This window comes from Ictidomys tridecemlineatus, chromosome 3, assembly GCF_052094955.1.
Source record: "Ictidomys tridecemlineatus isolate mIctTri1 chromosome 3, mIctTri1.hap1, whole genome shotgun sequence".
Lineage (NCBI taxonomy): Eukaryota > Metazoa > Chordata > Mammalia > Rodentia > Sciuridae > Ictidomys > Ictidomys tridecemlineatus.
Window position 1 is genome coordinate 24,835,491 of NC_135479.1, and position 16,984 is coordinate 24,852,474.

The 16,984-nt window shown below is 43.0% G+C and overlaps 1 protein-coding gene across 1 annotated transcript in view; it reads left to right on the forward strand.

Annotated features, from left to right (window-relative positions):
• Positions 1-16,984, forward strand: part of B4galnt2 (beta-1,4-N-acetyl-galactosaminyltransferase 2 (SID blood group)) — a 33,304-nt gene that overhangs the window by 9,645 nt on the left and 6,675 nt on the right. Inside the window, exons 4-8 of the mRNA XM_078041075.1 lie at positions 4,232-4,338; positions 6,776-6,813; positions 10,327-10,507; positions 11,890-11,933; positions 16,011-16,274. Of these exons, the coding sequence (XP_077897201.1) occupies positions 4,232-4,338; positions 6,776-6,813; positions 10,327-10,507; positions 11,890-11,933; positions 16,011-16,274 (634 nt within the window). The remainder of the gene's footprint in view (positions 1-4,231; positions 4,339-6,775; positions 6,814-10,326; positions 10,508-11,889; positions 11,934-16,010; positions 16,275-16,984) is intronic.

Sequence of the window (16,984 nt, forward strand, 5' to 3'; positions counted from 1 at the left end):
TGGAGTGAGCCACTATCCCCAAATCACATGCAAGTAGAGGAGTCCCTGGGAGAGAGATTCAAGCACCAGTAGGAAGGGAGTGTTGAAAACCACATAGCCAATGGGATACACAGGTGATTCTGCCATGGATTTGAACCTGGCACATCTGACTATGTGCAAAGCAATGGGGCTGGGGCATGGGAGGCAGGCCAGCTGCACTCAGATCCTATAGCCTCCACCTTCTGCTAGTGACCTTGGCCAATCTGCTTAGCCTTCTCTGTAACACAATAATGGTACTTAGCTCTTAGGGTCATCCTAAGGATCTAAGGAGTTGATAGATGGAAAGGGCTTAAAACTGTATCTGCTTTGTAATATGATTGAACACCTTCATCATGATCATCCTGTTCTCTGTGAGATTATAGGACAGTGGGGAAATACAAAAAGGGCTGAAGATACAGCTTAGTGGTAGGGCACGCACCTCACATATGTAAGGCCTGAGTTCTATTATCAGTACTGCAAAATAAATAAATAAACAAATAATAACAATCTAAGTATAGAGATGGCCATACATTGGTGTGACAAGTTCTCACCTTGAGACCATATGTCTGATCGTCTCCCAGTTTCTCTCTGGCACTGATTCATGACATTTCCGTACACAGAGACTCCAGACCTTAGACAGTGGCTGACACAAAGAAATACTCTGTAAACATGCATAAAATGAGAGAACGGTGTAAGGGGAGGCACAGGGGACATGCTCCTATAGTTAGCCAGCTTCTGCCTCCACCCTGGGAACTTTTGGTTGTCACCAGGAGGGAATATCCCAGGTGGGGAAGGAAAGAAAAGAGAAGGTGTTTGAAGAGTCTCAGGGGGGTGAGATGGGGAGAGCCAGGGAAAGGTTAAGGGTCCTGGGTGGAGTGCTAGGGTGGAGGGAGCTGGGCAGAGGAATTATCAGAAGAGATTGATTCCAAGCAGGGAAGGCTATGGAGCTGGAGAAGTTCCTGGGCATGTCCGCATCTTCCCCTCCTCCCCCTGTGGAAATGCCCAGTGCTCTTGGGATTATAGTAGACAATATAGGAATGAACAAAAGCCAACAGAGCCCAATAATAATGGTTGACGTGGATGGTGGTGAAGACAGGTATGCATCAAGCAAAGCCTAAGTGGTCAACAGAGGGACAGAAATAAGGCTGTAGGAGACATATCTGTGACAGAGGAGAAACAGACACTGCTTAATATATTTAAATATACCAAGAGACTTATACATTGGCTCAGACTTCCAAGGTCAAGTATCAAGGACGTACAGAAAGCTTTTAAGCAGGGGCTGGGGATGTGGCTCAAGCGGTAGCGCGCTCGCCTGGCATGCGTGTGGCCCGGGTTCGATCCTCAGCACCACATACCAACAAAGATGTTGTGTCTGCCGAGAATTAAAAAATAAATATTAAAAAAAAATTCTATCAAAAAAAAAAAAAGCTTTTAAGCAAACAAGGAAGTATAAGTTTGGCAAAGAAAATGTAGCAATTGGCAAAAAACAATCTGGCTTATTCATGATTAATGTGAACATAGTTTCAATAATATACACAGTGAATATTATTCTATACCAAAATCATGATGCAATTATTATGTGAGGAAAGAAAGTAAAAATTAGCTGGGCAGAGAGATGCTCAGTTCAGCTCCTCCATGATATTCCTCGCATCTTTCTTTTCTTTTTTGGTTCTGGGGATTGAATTCAGGGGCACTCGGCCACTGAGACACATCCCCAACCCTATTTTGTATTTTAATTTAGAAACAGGATCTCACTGAGTGGCTTAGGGCCTTGCTTTTGCTGAGGCTGGCTTTGAACTCAGGATCCTCCTACCTCAGCCTCCTGAGCCGCTGGGATTACAGATGTGTGCCACCACACTCAACTCCTCACATCTTTCTTATTTAACTCTTGAAATAAGTGAATACCTGCTTTGAGCAAGGTATGAGTTAGGTATAGAGATAAATCTAATGCAGACCCTGCATTCAAAGAGCTTATGATAGTAAATGCACCCTAACCCATAATCAAGTGTCTATTCACATTAACACTCCCTGTGTGCCCCTATAGCAACAGAGTGACAGAACCCAGTGTTGAATTGTGAGTGAATGTGAACAGTCAGTGGTCCATGGAATGTATTTAACAAGTTGGGTGGAAGCTCAAGAGTTCAACTCAAAGCTCAGTGTTATCATAGTAGTTAGAGGGAGTGACATGGAAGATCTTGGGAGGGAGAATGGATTCCATATCTGATAATTGAGAAAAGAATATTCGAGAACAAGTTTTCAGTCAAAGCCCAGCTTTCTCTTTGTTATTGAAAAGATGGCTTAGTGTTCTCATTATTGGCATCTGGGCCTGGGTCTGGGTTCCCATTCTTCCAGGAAAGGGGCTTCGTGTATTTCTGTGTCTCCAGTTTAGCACAGGCCTGGCAGACAGGATGCTATTAAATAATGTGGGACTCTGGGCAGAACTCTTAAGTGTGGTTCACTTCCAGCACAGAGGAGCAATTCTGAGGACAAAAGTTTCAGGTAGTAAAAGGAATTTGGTAAATCTAGATGCATTGGTAGGGAACAGAGCTCTATTAGGTCAAAAAAAGCAAGATGTAAGAAGATTGTACAGTATACCATCATTTGTGCTTTTTAAAGTCTAAAGGATATTCGTGAGTGTGAGTGTTATTTATTGAGGGTGTTGTTAAATGGCCTCCAAGCAGGGCCACCCTGATTTGGAGTGTTTGCCAGGTTCCCTGGTGGAAAAATATCCATACCATAGCTGATTTTAAGTTACCAGTGTGACGTTACTGGATGTGGAGTTGCAAAGAGACATCTAGTAGGTCACAATTCTAAAATATCTCCACTGTACAGAAAGAGGTTCAAGATCAGAGTTAATAGTAAAATACTTAAGAAATGATGAGCTTTGAGTATTTGTTACCATTTTCTCATTACACTGTATTCATTTTTATTTATTTATTTATTTTGGCACCCAGGATTGAACCCAGGGGCCCTTAACCACTGAACCACATCCCCAGTCCTTTTTTCTAGACAGAGAGAGAGAGAGAGAGAGAGAGAGAGAGAGAATTTTTTAATATTTATTTTTCAGTTCTCGGCGGATACAACATCTTTGTTTGTATGTGGTGCTGAGAATCGAACCCGGGGTGCACACGTGCCAGGCGAGCGCGCTACCACTTGAGCCACATTTCCCAGCCACTGCTTTTACCATTTTAAAACTTCAATTTGAAAAGTATTTCATTATTTTTATTTATTTATTTATTTTTGGGGGGGTACCAGGGATTGAACTCAGGGGCACTCAACAACTGAGCCACATCCCTAACCCTTTTTTGGATTTTATTTAGAGACAGCGTCTCACTGAGTTGTTTAGGACCTTGCTAAATTGCTGAGGCTGGCTTTGAACCTGCGATCCTCCTGCCTCAGTCTCCTGAGCCACTGGGATTACAAGCTTCATTATTTTTTAAATACACATTTCTTAATTGATATGGTAGTGAAGCATGTTTCACATGTTTATTGTCATTTGCCTATTTATGCCCTTTTTCATTTAAAAATTTTATCCTTTTCTTATTTGCATGCATATTCACTGGAATGGTCTAATATTTCCCAAGGTAATTTAAGTGATATGCTTAGTTAACTGGATCCCTCAAAGTTACATTTTAACCACAGTTTTGTCCCTCAAAGACTCATTCTTCCTGGATTGGTATGCTTTTGCCATTGACTGAAGGATATCAACAACTATAGCAAACTATAAAAATAGTTACTGGGTTTGCTCTACAAATATTGAGATAACAACCACTCACAATCAAGTTTCTTGTGATATAGCTAATTTTTTAGTTTAATACTGGATAAAGATTCCTTCCCTTCCAGAATGGATCTGCATCTCCCTGTTGATAATAAGGACAGTGTACTGTCAATCACTTTATACCTGGCTACCAGGAAGTTCAGATATGACCTTGGTTTTGAGCTACTGCAGGAGGGTTGACCCCATCATCTGATAATTTCATTTTTTTGTTATGATTTTTAATATTTATGTGCTTTGTTGTATACTGCCCCAGTACCTTTGAGAATAGAGCTTGAAGTGAGGAGTGAAAATAAAGGTATGGGGGAGGGTGACAGGAACAATCTACTTTTGATTTCTCAACATGGGAAGGGCAAAGCTGTGTGTGCAGGGACCACTTTGAGGACCAACCACAGGACCAGCATCAGGGCAGCTGCTCATGTTTGCATTCTCCTGCAGAGAAGGGCTGCCACGCCCACCACCCCTGCTGGCCCAGCCCAACATCCCCTTTGGGTACCCAGTGCATGGAGTAGAGGTGATGCCCCTGCACACAATTCTCATCCCAGGTAGGTATACCAGCATCCTAGAGGCTGCAGACATTATTCTTACTCTCCTTAGGGAAAAAGGAGGGAGAAAAAGGAGTCACTCATTGAGTGCCAGCTGTATACATAGCACAACTCAAGAAGCTTGGTGTGATGTCATTTAATGTTAACCTCCCTGGTTCCACCACTGGCAATCTCCCTTAGTGGCTGTGATCTTCCTGGGGAACAAAGAAAATACAGAAGAGGACAGACAGCTGTGTGTCTCTAAGCATCTTAGGGCAAAGCTGACTCTTGGGAGTATTTTAGCATGAAGGGCAAAGGCAACACATGAGCCGGTCTCCAGGGAGGGCATTTTGAAAAGCTTATTTCTGCTGGTTAGAACTCCCTCCATGGTAGATTTTTACACATCCCTCTAGTTCAGCATCACATCCCTTTTCAAAGCCAAGTGCAGTGTTACCAGAAGAGACAAGAAGCATGAGCCTGCATGTGCACATGTCTTCCCCCAGTGCAGAGATGGTGGATTCAGTGGGCTGGGCTGATGGACTCTTCTGCTCTGGGATCTTGAGGCAAACAGCCCCACCATGAACTCTTCAAGTATATCTGAGTGGCAATGACAGCTGGGATGGGGCATATCTCCTGGAGCCAGATGAGCCCTCTTTAGGTCCTGTATCAATGAGCAAGAGCCAAATTACCTAAAATCACAAGTCAAACAGGGAGCAAGGAGTAAGTGCCAGAGGCAAGTACCAGAGCTGGGGCTGAGCCTCCCGGATGGGACAAAGGGAAGAGAGAAGCAGGGCGGAGCCTCAGCCCCTCCTCCAGGTGAGCGGGCTCCCTTCATTTCTGTTCCTGCCCTGTTGCTTTTCAAACGCTCTACAGCTGAAATACAACCCCAGCCCTGAAATAAACTCTATCTATATTGCCAATTCTCTAGATGGTAAGAGTCTAGTAAGCTTACTCAGGCCACATAAAGAAGGTGTGTCTGAATTACAATTAAACATATTATAAAAATAGAGATTTTTAAAGTAAATACATTTGGAGTGAATTGATAATGGATTTGAATAGTTTTTTTGTTTTGTTTGTTTGTTATTGTTTTTTTATTTTTTTATTTTTTGGTGCTGGGGATTGAACCCAAGGTCTCCCATATGCTGAACAAGTGCTTTAACTCTGAGTTGCAACCCCAGCCCTTTTTATTTTATTTTGAGTCAGGGTCTCATCAAGTTGCCCAGGCTGGACTTGAACTTCAGATCTTCCTGCCTTAACCTCCCAAGTAGATGGGATTTCAAGTGTGTGCCACCATCCCCAGCTTTTGAATAGCTATTTAAAAACGCTTTTCTATTTTGGATGATACTTTTTATTATGGTAAAATATGTACAACACAAACTATCATTTTGACCATTTTTTTTAGAAGATAACCTTTTTTTTTTTTTTTTTTTGATGCTGGGGATTGAACCCAGGGCCTAGTGCATGCGAGTCAAGCACTCTACCTACTGAGCTATATCCCCAGCCCCAGAAGATAACTTTTTAAAATATATCTTTATTTTATTTATTTTTTATATGATGCTGAGGATTGAACCCAGTGCCTCACACATGACAGGCAAGCACTCTACCACTGAGCTACAACCCTGACCCTCATTTTGACCATTTTTAAGCATATAGTTCAGCGGCATTGAGTATATTCACACTATTGTACAACCATCACCCATCTCTAGACATCTCTAGAACTTCTTCACAATTCCCAAATGAAACTTTTTATTTTATTTTTATTTTCCACAGTGCTGGGGATGCAATTCAAGGCCTTGCACATGCTCTGTAAGCACTCTACCACTGAGCCACACCTCCAGCCCTCCAATTGGTACTTTTTTTTTTTTTGGTACTAGAGATTGAACCTAGGGACACTCAACCACTAAGCCACATTCTCAACCCATTTTTGATATTCTATTTAGAGTCAGATTTTTGCTGAGTTGTTTAGGGCCTTGATAAGTTGCTGACGCTGATTTTGAACTCAGGATCCTCCTTTCTCAGGCTCCAGAGCCTCTGGGATTACAGGCATGCACCATCGTACCCAGCTACAATTGGTACTGTATACCCATTTAACAAGAACTCCTCATTCCCCAGCCTCTGGCAATCCCCATTCTCCTTTCTATCTCTGTGAATTTTACAAATCCAGATCCCTTGTCTAAGGATGTCTCCATTGCTGCCTTCCCTTCAGTACCAGGAAGGAGCTGAGTGAATTCCCAGCATCCAAAGCTGAGGAAGGGCCCTGGAGGCCTTAGAACCACTTGAGTTTTTGAAAGACTGTGGCACCATCTGACAGCTTTGGAGAGAAGAGGTTTGTCAGCCAACACTCTGGAAAGCTGGTGACACTTAGAGTCTCTCAAGGCTGTGTAGTTAGGGGAGAGCATCAGGGATCCTTGGCATCCTCTCAGATGGTGCTTTTTGTCCTTTTCCCTGTGTTCTCCAGGTCTCCAGTTTGAAGGTCCAGATGCCCCAGTCTATGAGGTAAGATTCCCCTTCCCACATTTTTTGCACTGGGCATCCTGCTGTTACTGCCCTTATCCAGATGAAATAGCCTGTGAGCCCAAGGTGGGCCATGAGGAGGATGGGTGTAGAAGCATGATCTTCTCAGCCTTGGGGGTGGCTGGAGTTGTGGGGAGAACTCCCAAGGCCATACAAAGCATTGGGCCACCACGGTGGCTGCTATTTCTGCTGCAGAGAAAGCTGCTAGCTTGTGTGGCCTCTGGCTTGTGTGGCCTCTGGCTTGTGTGGCCTCTGTTGGGGTCAGGGCTGGCAGGACAACAGTGCTCAGTGTCCTTCTTTCCCTACTGAATGCTCCAAGTTGAGATCTTTTGAAGGGATATCTTATTGGTGGGATGTACCCTGGGTGAAAGGTAACTTTAGTCTTCCTACCTCTGCATGCCAGACAGAGGCTAGAATGGTGATGAGTGAGCTAATTCTGTCCTCCGTGGGTCTTCTCTGGTTCCCCTACCCCTTGAGCACATCCCCAACCTTGTTACTGTCACTTTCTTGTTGCACTGTTGTTTTTTTTGTTTTGTTTTGTTTTGTTTTGTTTTTGGTGCTGGAGATTGAACCTAGGGCCTGTGTATGCAAGGCAAGCACTCTACCAACTGAGCTGTATCCCCAGCCCCTTTAGTTTTGTTTTATTTTTACATTTTTTTGTTTGCAGTGCTGGGGATGGAATCCAGTGTTCTACCCATGAGCTATGCCCCAGTTCCTTCTGCTACCTTCTTTATGGTCCTTATCTGTAGCTGAGTAACTGTGTGTGGCTCTGTGCTGGTTGATGTCTTCCTCACTGGAATACCATGTTCATTCTCAGAGAGTATCTGTTGATTAAATCATGTTTTCAGCAGGAGTGACAATCCAGTTGATTTTTTTTTTTTTTGTACTAGGGATTGAACCCAGGGGCTCTCAAATGCTGAGCTTTATCCCTAGGCCCCTTTTGTATTTTATTTAGAGATAGGATCTTGCTGAGTTGCTTAAGGCCTTGCTAAGTTGCTGAGGCTGGCTTTGAACTCAGGATCCTCCTGTCTCGGCCTCCCAAGCTGCTGGGATTACAGTTTATTCTTTGTGTGTGTGTGTGTGTGTGTGTGTGTGTGTGTGTGCGCGCGCATGTGTGTGGTGCTGGGGATTGAACCCAGGTCCTTGTGCATGCAAAGCAAGTACTCTACCAACTGAGTTATATCCCCAGCCCCTACAATTGATTTTTTACTTGTTATTTTTAATTATACATGACAGTAGAGAATATTTTGACATATTTATACAAATATGGAGTACATCTTATTCTAATTAGGATCCTAGTCTTGTGGTTGTAAATGATATTCACTGTGGTATATTCATATATGTACCTAGGAATATTATGTCAGATTCATTCCGCTGTCTTTTCTATTCCTGTCACCGCTCACTTTTTTTCATTCCCCTTTGTCTAATCCAATGAACTTCTATTTCCCCCCCACACACCTTGTTGTATGTTCACAGATCAGAGAGAACATTCAACCTTTGGTTTGAGGGATCGGCTTATTTCACTTAGCATAATAGTCCCCATATCCATCCATTTACTGGAAAAAAGTCATAAAGTCATTCTTTTTTATGACTGAGTAATATCCCATTGTGTATATATGCCACATTTTCTTTATCCATTCATCTGTTGAGGGGCTCCTAGGTTGGTTCCATAGCTTAGCTCTTATGAATTGAGTTGCTGTCAACATTGATGTGGTTATGTCACTGTAGTATGCTGACTTTAAATCCTTTGGGTATTTTCATAAAGATACCTGGCTATCACTGGGTGTGATGACACACAACTGTAATCCCAGCAATTCAGGAGGCAGAAACAGGAGGATCGAAAGTTCAAGACCAGCCTCAGCAATTTAATAACGCCCTAATCAACTTAGTGAGACTCTGTCTCAAAATAAAACATAAAAAAGGCTGGGGATGTGGCTCAGTGGTAAAGTGACTCTGGGTTCCATCCCCAGCACCAAAACCAAACAAATCTACTTGATTATTGCAGATGACAAGAGCAGAGAGTAAGCGTGGAGGGGGGCAGTGGGGGTGGAGAGAAGAGTTGTACAGCTAGCTGCATGTCTAAGATAGAGCTGGCAGGGCTTGCCCATGATGGGCTGTAGGTGAGAGGAGAAGAAGAGAACAAGAAAAACTTCCTTTGGGGGGCTTGAGCAGGTGAGTGGACAAAGTGCCATTCACCAAACAGGGAGAAAGGGGGTGAGTGGGCAATGGGTATCTATCCAGTAGTTTCTATCAGTATCAAAACTATCAGTAATTCAGTGTCTAAGACACTGAGTTGGAGTTGCTTGGGAAATTTCCTAGCAAGACCACCAACCAGGCAGCTAGAACACCAAAAGACAAGAGCTGGTTTGAAACCATTCATAAATAATTGTTTCTTTAAAGTAATAAGAATGGATGAAATCCTTTAACAGGAAAGTATAAAGTAAGAAGGGAAAGGGTCTCCAACCAAGTCCTGAAAATCTCCTTTGAAGGTTAGAGTAAGAATGAGATGGCAAATTGTCAAAAACAGTAGTAAGATCAGGCATGATAGCTCATGCCTATAATCCCAGCAGCTCAGGAAGCTGAGGCAGGAGGATTGTGAGTTCAAAGCCAACATCAGCAATTTAGGAAGACCCTAAGCAACGCAGAAAGACCCTGTCTCTAAATAAAATACAAAAAAGGGCTGGAGATGTACAGTAATTAAGCATCCAATACCAAAACAACAACAACAACAACAATAAAACCACCAGCAAAAAAAAAATATGTATATAAAAAATAATAAAATAAAAATGTACTCTTAAAACAAACAAACAGGGGCTGGGGTTGTGGCTCAGCGGTAGAGCACTCGCTTAGCACATGCGAGGCCCTGGGTTCGATCCTCAGCACCACATAAAAATAAATAAATAAAGATATTGTGTCTAACTAAAAAAAAAATAAAAAATAAATATTTAAAAACAAACAAACAAAAACAAAAAAAACCAGGAGTACGGCTGGGGGTGTGGCTCAGTGATAGAATACTCTCCTAGAATGTGTGAAGTCTTAGGTTTGATTTCAGTAACACAGAATAATAGCAAGAACAAATTTAGTAAGAAGAATAAGAAGAAATCTTGCAAGCCAAGAAATACCCTATGTTTGCAGAAACAGTTCCTTAAACACACAGGAGTCCTAATACTTAGTCTAGGACTTAGTGGGTGGAGAGGATACAGCTGCAGCAGCTATTCCCTTCAAAACTAGAACTACAATGTCCTTCAGCCCTCCTGTCTTTAGCTCTTCTGTGCTCTGCCCCCTGCTGGTCATCCTGTGCATGTGCTTTTTCTGAGAAAAGATACTTTCCTATCCTGGCATTTAGCATTTTTCTGCCAGGGGCCAGGGGCCTGGGGAAGGAAAAATGGGAAGTTATTGTTAAACGGATTCAAAGAATCAGTTGGGATTGGTGAAGAAGTTATAGAAATGGATGATGGTTGCATAATAATGTGAATAAACTTAATACTACCCTAGGTCACCCTGACAGCTTCTCTGGGGACATTCAACACTCTCGCTGATGTCCCAGGTGATATTGTGCAGGGCAGAGGCCAGAAGCAGCTGATCATTTCAACCAGTAGCCGGGAGCTTTTGAAGTTCATTCTCCAGCATGTGACATATACCAGCACAGGGTACCAGCACCACAAAGTGGACACGGGTGAGAATCTGTCTTTGGACCGCAAATGTCTAAGGAACTAGAAAATACCATTGGGATTCCTCTTCAGTCTTTTTTCTCCGGGAAGCCTGCCTGTGTTTAAGATTCTTCATTTGCATTTATTTCTAATACCAGACTTCCCAATTACTGTATCCAATACTATTCCTACATTGCCATTGATCCCGTAGGGTGACTCAAGGACAGAACAAACCATTCATGAGGCTCCCATCACACAACAGTGGGCTCGCAGAGAAAACCACCTGTATTAGTGTTCTGTCATAACAAATACCTGAAATGATCAACTTATAAAGAGGAAAGGCTTATCATGGCCCACAGCTTTGGAGGTTTCAGTTCATCATTGGTTGGGCCTTTGCTTTGGGTCTGTGGGGAGGCAGCACATTATGGCATGGAGCATATGGAAGCAAAAGAGAACAGAAGAAGCAGGGGCTAGAGTCCCACCATCCCCTCAGGGGCTCACCTGCAGTCATCTGAAGACCTCCCCATGCCCCGCCTCCTGAAGGCTCCTCCCCTTCCGGTGGTGCCACACTGTTAAGCAAGCCTTCAGCACATTTCCTTTGGGAGAGTCTTACCTGAACCAAAGCACCATCCATTTCTGTCTCCCATCCAGTTCTGTCTCCTGTTCCCCGGGTCTTAAAGCTCAGTCTTCAGCTTTGAGAGGAGAGAGGAGGGAGCCAGTCTGTACATCAATATACTGGCCTGGGCTCTAGCAGAAAGAGGACATGTGGGGGAACTCTCAGTTCTAAGGGCAGTGACTTTGTCTCTTCTCCCCACTCCAGAAACCTCGGGAGAACAGTTCCTGCCATCTTCAAGGCAGCCTCGGTTTCCTTCTGGATCAGTTAAAATCACCCTTTTCTCTTCACTAGCCACACAGGATGCATTCCCAGGACACCAACAGAAGACAAATGCAACATGGGACAGATCACTCATGACCCCTAGCTAAAAAGATAGTTCTTCTCACCTTTAAGTTTTAAAACATTTCCCTTCATAAATGGCCCTGTGAGGTGAAACAGAGCAGGTACTGTTATCCTGGTTTTGAAGGCAGAGAAGGCAGTGAAGTGATTTCTTCAAGGTGTTTCAGAGAGTACACAGCACAATATTAATCCACACTCTGGGATCCATAGCCCACTCCCCCCAGCACAGTCTCACAGGGGGAGAATGAGAGCTTTGGAGGCATTCATCAGGTTGCTCTAGGGACAAGTCAGGAGCCCACAGGCCATAGGCTCTGGGGAGTCCTCAATCTTGTCCCTGCTAGGACTCACCTCACCACCTTCACCTGAGCCCATCAAGTCAGCTTCCTGGGGGCACCGTGGAGTTCCACCCAGATGTGGTGCTGCTCAGGCTTTGACCTGTTTTCTCCCTTTCAGTGATTCTGACATCAAATCCTCCAGTGGCCAAGTTCCAGGGTATTGTAGAGTTAACTGGGTTTAAATTTGGAGGGAATACCTCTGAAATTTGGAGGGGATACCTCTGAGATGGAGGAAAACTGATCACACCCACAGGGCTGGTAGGATTCTTGAGCACAAGTTTTGTTCCAGGGAAAAAAAATTTAGAACACATTCCCCTAGTATTGCTTCACTGTATTTACTTACTATGTGGTTCCTGCTTATTTTGAAAAAAAAAATTATAACTTTAAAATTTTTTTTTGTACTGGGAATTGAACTCTAGGTCAATTAACTACTAAACTATATTCCCTCTCATTAAAAAAAATTTTTTTTTAGCTGTAGATGGACACAATACTTTTATTTATTTATTTATTGCAAGTAAAATTTTTTAAAATTAATTCATTTATTTTACAGTAGATTGCAGTTTGACACATAGTACACAAATGGAGTACAACTTCTCATTCCTTTGGCTATACATGGCTTATTTATTTATTTACTTACTTACTTTTACTTAGACATGGGCATGATCTATATTTTGTTTGTTTATTTATTTGTTTATTTATTGTGGTGCTCTGGATCGAACACAATTCCTCACGTACTCAAGGTAAGTGCTCTGCCACTGAGCCACAATGTCAGCCCTGTTTATTTATTTTTATGTGATGCTGAGAATCAAAGCCAGTGTCTCACACATGCTTGTCAAGCACTCTACTGAACTGTACCCCAGCCCTCTCCACCATGTTTTTAAAATTTTTTTATATTTTGAGACATTGTCTCACTAAGTTGCATAGAGCCTTGCTAAATTGCTGAGGCTGTCCTTGAAGTTGTCATCCTCCTGTCTCAGCCTCCTGAGTCATGGCGATTTTAGGTGTGAGTGACTGGCGATTTATAACATTTTAATAAGTAATAGTAATAAAAACAGTGGTACTGGAGAGTGAACAGATACATCTTTGGAATAAAATTGGAAATCCAGAAATAGACCCAATACATGTTGGAATTTCACAGTGTGATAAAGGTACCTTTTCAAATTAAATGGGGCAAATTAACAATTTAAAGATGGATTAGTCAAGAAATCATGTGGGATCACTGTGTAGCTATGTGAAAGGTAAAAAGTTGAATCTATATCATAACTCATAGCAAAATAAATTTCAAATAGATTAGATATCTAAGTATTTTTAAAGTACTAAAAAAAACCCATAGAATTTAAAAAGTAATGCTGGCATATAAGGCATGACACAAAGCCCAGAGACTAAAACCATAAGATATATAACATTTTAGCTGGGCGCAGTGGCCCACACCTGTAATCCCAGTGGCTCAGGAGTCTGAGACAGGAGGATCGTGAGTTCAAAGCCAGCCTCAGCAAAAAGTGAGGTACTAAGCAACTCGATGAGACCTTGTCTCTAAATAAAATATAAAATAGGGCTGGGGATGTGGCTCAGTGTTCAAGTGCCCCTGAATTCAATCACCGGTACCTCCCCCCAAAAAAAGATATATAACATTTTTAAATGTTTTTATGGCAGAAGCCCACCATAAGCAAAGTCAAATGACAATGGACACATGGGGGAAATGAACATCTTCAACACACATTGAAGTCTATCTAATTTTATTTAAGAACACCTATAAATTATTAAGGAAAGAACATCCAATAGGCCTTTGGTAAAGCACTCAGTTCACAAAAATATTATATTCCACAATATTTTTAGTGATTAAAATACATGCTCTAACTGGGTGCAGAAGCACATGCCTGTAATCCCTATGACTCAGGCAGCTGAGGCAGGAGGATTACTAGTTCAAAGCCAGTTCAGCAATTTAGCAAGGCCTTAAGCCACTCATCAAGACTCTGTCTCTAAATAAAACACAAAAAAGGGCTGAGGATGTGGCTAGTGGTTAAGTGTCCCTGAGTTCAACCCCTGGTACCAAAAAAAAAAAAAAGTTCAATCCAGATGTGCTGGCACAAGCCTGTGATCTCAGAGACTCCAGAGGCTGAGACAGGAGGATCACAACTTCAAAGCCAGGCCCTGTGCAACTTAGTGAGACCCAGTCTCAAAAAAAAAAATTTTAAAATTAAAGGGCTGGGGATATGGCTCAGTGGTTAAGCATCCCAGGATTCAATCTCCAGTATCAAAAAATATTAAATAAATAAATAAATGGGTGGATAGATCAATTAAAATATTTGATGCTAAAAAAAAGTGCATATGGGGGGCTGGGGAAGTAGCTCGGGGGTAGAGAGCTCACCTAGAATGACCAAAACTCTGGGTTCAATCCTTAGTACAAAGGAAGGAAGGAAGAAAGGACGGAAGGAAGGAAGGAGGAAGGAAGGAAGGAGGAAGGAAGGGAGGGATTCATTGTACACAAATGGAGTACAACTTTGATTTCTCTGGCGGTACATGATATAGAGTCGCACCATAGGTGCAGTCATACATGTACCTAGGGTAATTATCATTCCACCATCTTACCTACCCCCATGCCCACTCCCTTCCCCTCTCCTGGCTCTCCTTTGCCCAGTTGAAGTTCCTCCATTCTTCCCATTCCCCCCTCCCACCTTATGGATCAGCATCCACTTATCAGGGAGAACATTCGGCCTTTGGATTTTTGTGATTGGCTAACTTCACTTAGCATGATATTCTCCAACTCCATTCATTGACCTGCAAATACCATAATTTTATTCTCTTATAATTCTGAGTAATTTTGCATTATGTATATATACCACACTTTCTTTACTCATTTGTCTACTGAAGGACATCTAGGTTGGTAAAAAAGAAAAAAAAATTTTAAAGGCTTTAAAGGGGGTGGGAGGGAGGATTGGTTCAGCAGAGTCTTGAGAACAATTTTTTTTTCTTTTTTGGTATGGGGTTTGGGGATAAAACTAGGGGCACTTAACCACTGAGCCACATCCCCAACCCTTTTTAAATGTTTTATTTAGAGACAGGGTCTCATTGAGTGGCTTAGGGCCTTGCTAAATTGCTGAGGCTAGCCTTGAATTCCCCATCCTCCAGCCTCAGCCTCCATAGTGAATGGGATTTCAGGATTGCACCACCACACCCAGCTTGAGGATGCTTTACTTGCCTCTTTCCAGTGGTGTCTTTTCCCTTCCATCAGATTCACTAGGAGCTGAAGTAAAGGTGCAAGACAAAATTTTTAAGGGGATTCTGGAATGACTTCTGATTTCTGTCATTCTGAAAAAGTGGCTCTGCCTGGGGTTATGCACGCTCACCTACCCACAGTAGTAGGGTGTGGCTTTCAGCAGGAGCCACACCAGCCCTGCTGATATCCCCAAATTCAGCTGGGGGGTAGGGCTTCACCTCCACTGGCTGACTCCAGACCACCTACTGGCTCCAGGGGGATCTTCTCCTTGGAAAAGCTGACCTTTCCCCAGTCTTTTACATAAGTCACGTGCCTCAGGATGGTCAATTTAGTCCAGGCCTTGCAGTCTCCAAATGGACCTCCTTCCTTCCATATCTTCCTGAGGAGAATGACCAGGTAGGCTTCTCCTAGGGCTTGGATCTGATGGCAGGAACAGGTCTCAATTTCTTAAGACCTGGGGTCTGTGACTCTCCTCCTTGGACCTCTTGAGTGGTGAAGCTCTGAGCATCTTAACTTCTAGTATTAAGATGGAAGCAGGGTGCCTGTAAAATGCTAAAGAGTGAGTGGAAAGGAAAAAAAAGGAAGCATGCTAACAGACAGTAGGAAGATGGCATAGCAGAGCTCACAGAACCAGGAAAAGGAAAAGATGTAAAATTTCAGCAAATTGGGTGTTGTCAATGCCTTCAGTTTCCAATCAAGTGACATGTGGCATGAAGAATCCCTCGGGGCAGGCGCGATGGAGTACACCTGTAATACCAGGGGCTCTGGAGGCTGAGACAGGAGGATTGTGAGTTCAAAGCCAGCCTCAGCAACTTGTCTCCAAATAAAATATAAAAAAGGTCTAGGGATGTAGCTCAGGGGTTAAGGGCTCCTGGGTTCAATCCCCTGTATCAAAAAAAAAAAAAAAAAAAGGGAGAGAAGAAGAAGCCCTCAGGAGGCTGGGGTGTGGCTTAGTGGTAGACCACTTACCTAGTGTATAAGGCCCTGGGTTCGATTCCCAGCACTGGTAAAATAAAACCAAGCAACATCAGAGAGCAAGTCAAGACAGTGAGGCTTCCTGCAAGACAAAAGTCTGGCATCTACTCTTTTTTTGTTCAGAGAAGAAGCTCAGAAATCTGGTGACCATTGCCACCAAGACTTTCCTTCGTCCCCACAAGCTTAAGGTCCTACTCCAGAGTATTCGAGAGTATTACCCAGATGTGACTGTGATCGTGGCTGATGATGGAAAGAAGCCCCTGGAAATTAAAGATGACTACGTGGAGTATTATACAATGCCCTTTGGGAAGGTATGTCCCTCTCAGGTCTCGGGGTACTTTGCTCCTTGGACAAGAGGGCCCCAGAGTCAAGTTCTGCCCTGATGGGGCTACTATAGTGGTCTCCAAAGACAAGAGGAGTCCTGGAGTGGGAGGGCCTGGGGCCTCTCCCTGAGTCCCTTTGCTAACTCCAGATTCAGAAAGAAATCGGGTCACCCTCATATTTCTGCATTAAGAAGTGGTTATTTCATCTTCCTTTATATTTGGTGTGGAAATGACAAGGGGTCCTTATAAATTACTTGCCGTCTCTGACATCCCAAGGATTCTTGAAATGTAGCTCCAACAGCAGAGAATTCTCTCTTCCCCACTGCCTTCCTGCATGGGTAAAGGAGGAAATGATCATAGTACTTTTCAGATGTCCCCCAAACTTCACATCTCTTAGGAGGTAGAAAAAGAATCACAGGAATTCTGTGAGGTGAAAAAGTTCTTCTGTCCATTCATGGAGTCCACAAGGCCAGTGAAGACTTTTTTTAAAATATCTCTATCTTGTTTATTTATTTTTATGTGGTGCTGAGGATCGAACCCAGTGCCTCACATGTGTGAGGCAAGCGCTCCGCCACGGAGCCACAACCCTAACCCCCCAATGAAGACTTTCTAACTTTTCTTTGTCCAGAAAGTCACTCTCTCTTACTGTGTTTCCCTGAGACATGGGCTCCCTTTGCCCAGCTTTTCAACCTTGGCTA